The 1,281-nt window shown below is 37.5% G+C and overlaps 1 protein-coding gene across 1 annotated transcript in view; it reads left to right on the top strand.

The window, feature by feature from the left end:
- The window catches only part of LOC119591576 (inositol-trisphosphate 3-kinase homolog), a 9,836-nt gene that overhangs the window by 7,480 nt on the left and 1,075 nt on the right, over positions 1-1,281 (top strand). The window contains 3 exon segments of the mRNA XM_037940337.1: positions 258-388; positions 527-661; positions 1,087-1,260. Coding sequence (XP_037796265.1) covers positions 258-388; positions 527-661; positions 1,087-1,260 — 440 coding nt within the window.

The following is a 1,281-nucleotide window of genomic DNA, read 5'->3' as shown; positions in this document are numbered from 1 at the left end:
CTTGTGCTTGTGTTTTCTGTGTGTCAGAGTGTATGAATATGTGGGAGGGGCAGTATAGGTGTTGCCAGATGAGTATGTTCAGTTCATGAATGAATGGTTGTTTATTTGTATGTTAGTATGATAATGTACGTGAAAGTTGGAACAGATATGAGACAGGGCAAGAGGTCACTGATTTAGTTCCGTGTAGTCCAGAATCATACAGTAGAATTGCATTCGATAGTTAGACATGAAGCATCTTCCTTAACGTCCTGCCACAGATTTCATTGAGATGCAAGACCTATTATATAACTTCCACAACCCATCTGTGATGGACATAAAGATGGGAACTCGCACCTTCCTGGAGTCGGAAGTTACCAACACCAAGGCTCGTCACGACCTGTATGAGAAGGTAAGTTCCTTTCTTTTTTATGATTTCAGTAAATTTTCTGACTTCTGTGATTTATTACTCTTTGAACCCAGTAATTTGGCCCAAGTGTTAGCTGGTTTGTTAGTAGGACTATATTTTTTTTCTTATTTCTTATACCAGATGATTAAAGTGGATCCTACAGCACCCACCCCAGAGGAGCATGAAGCAAAAGCAGTGACTAAATTGCGATACATGGACTTCCGTGACAACATGAGTTCTTCACGATCCCTCGGATTCCGGATAGAAGCTTTGAAGGTTCGTGCAGAGAGAGCTCAGTTACACATAGATTGGTAAAGACAACGTAAAACATCCTAAATACAGTAATTGCTCACAGCCAAAGGTTTTTATTTTTGCTGTAATCTTGTAGTTCTAGTCTTTCAGAAATTTATGAAATGAAAGATTACAGTTCATGTACTTTTCCTGATAGATGAAAAGGAAAATATATTAAGAAGTTAAAGTTTTGTTAACATTCCATCCCTAGTGCTTGTAAAAATTTGTAATACTTAGAGATTTTCAAATAATGTTCATTTAGAAAAAAATAATAATAGAATTTTCAATAATTAACTTTAATCTTTATGAAAATTTGTGAGCAAAGCATCTTTAGATAGTTTCAGGGTTATTGAGTAGGACTTGTTCACTGTGAATGAACTTTATTTTCATTGTCATTTTATTCTTTATAGATGACTGGTAGTGATGCTGTTACGGAACTTAAGACAGTCCGCAGTCGTGAAGAAGTTGTTGGCACTATGAGTGGGTTTCTTAAGGGGCGAGAGAGCACCAAGCGTCAGGTTCTGTCACGTCTTCATCATCTGAGGGATACATTCGCTAAATCGCCATATTTCCAAAAGCACGAGGTAACGCAGCAAGAACACGTG

Source organism: Penaeus monodon, chromosome 28 (genome assembly GCF_015228065.2).
Source record: "Penaeus monodon isolate SGIC_2016 chromosome 28, NSTDA_Pmon_1, whole genome shotgun sequence".
Classification (NCBI taxonomy): Eukaryota; Metazoa; Arthropoda; class Malacostraca; order Decapoda; family Penaeidae; genus Penaeus; species Penaeus monodon.
This window is presented reverse-complemented; position numbering and strand designations above follow the sequence as displayed.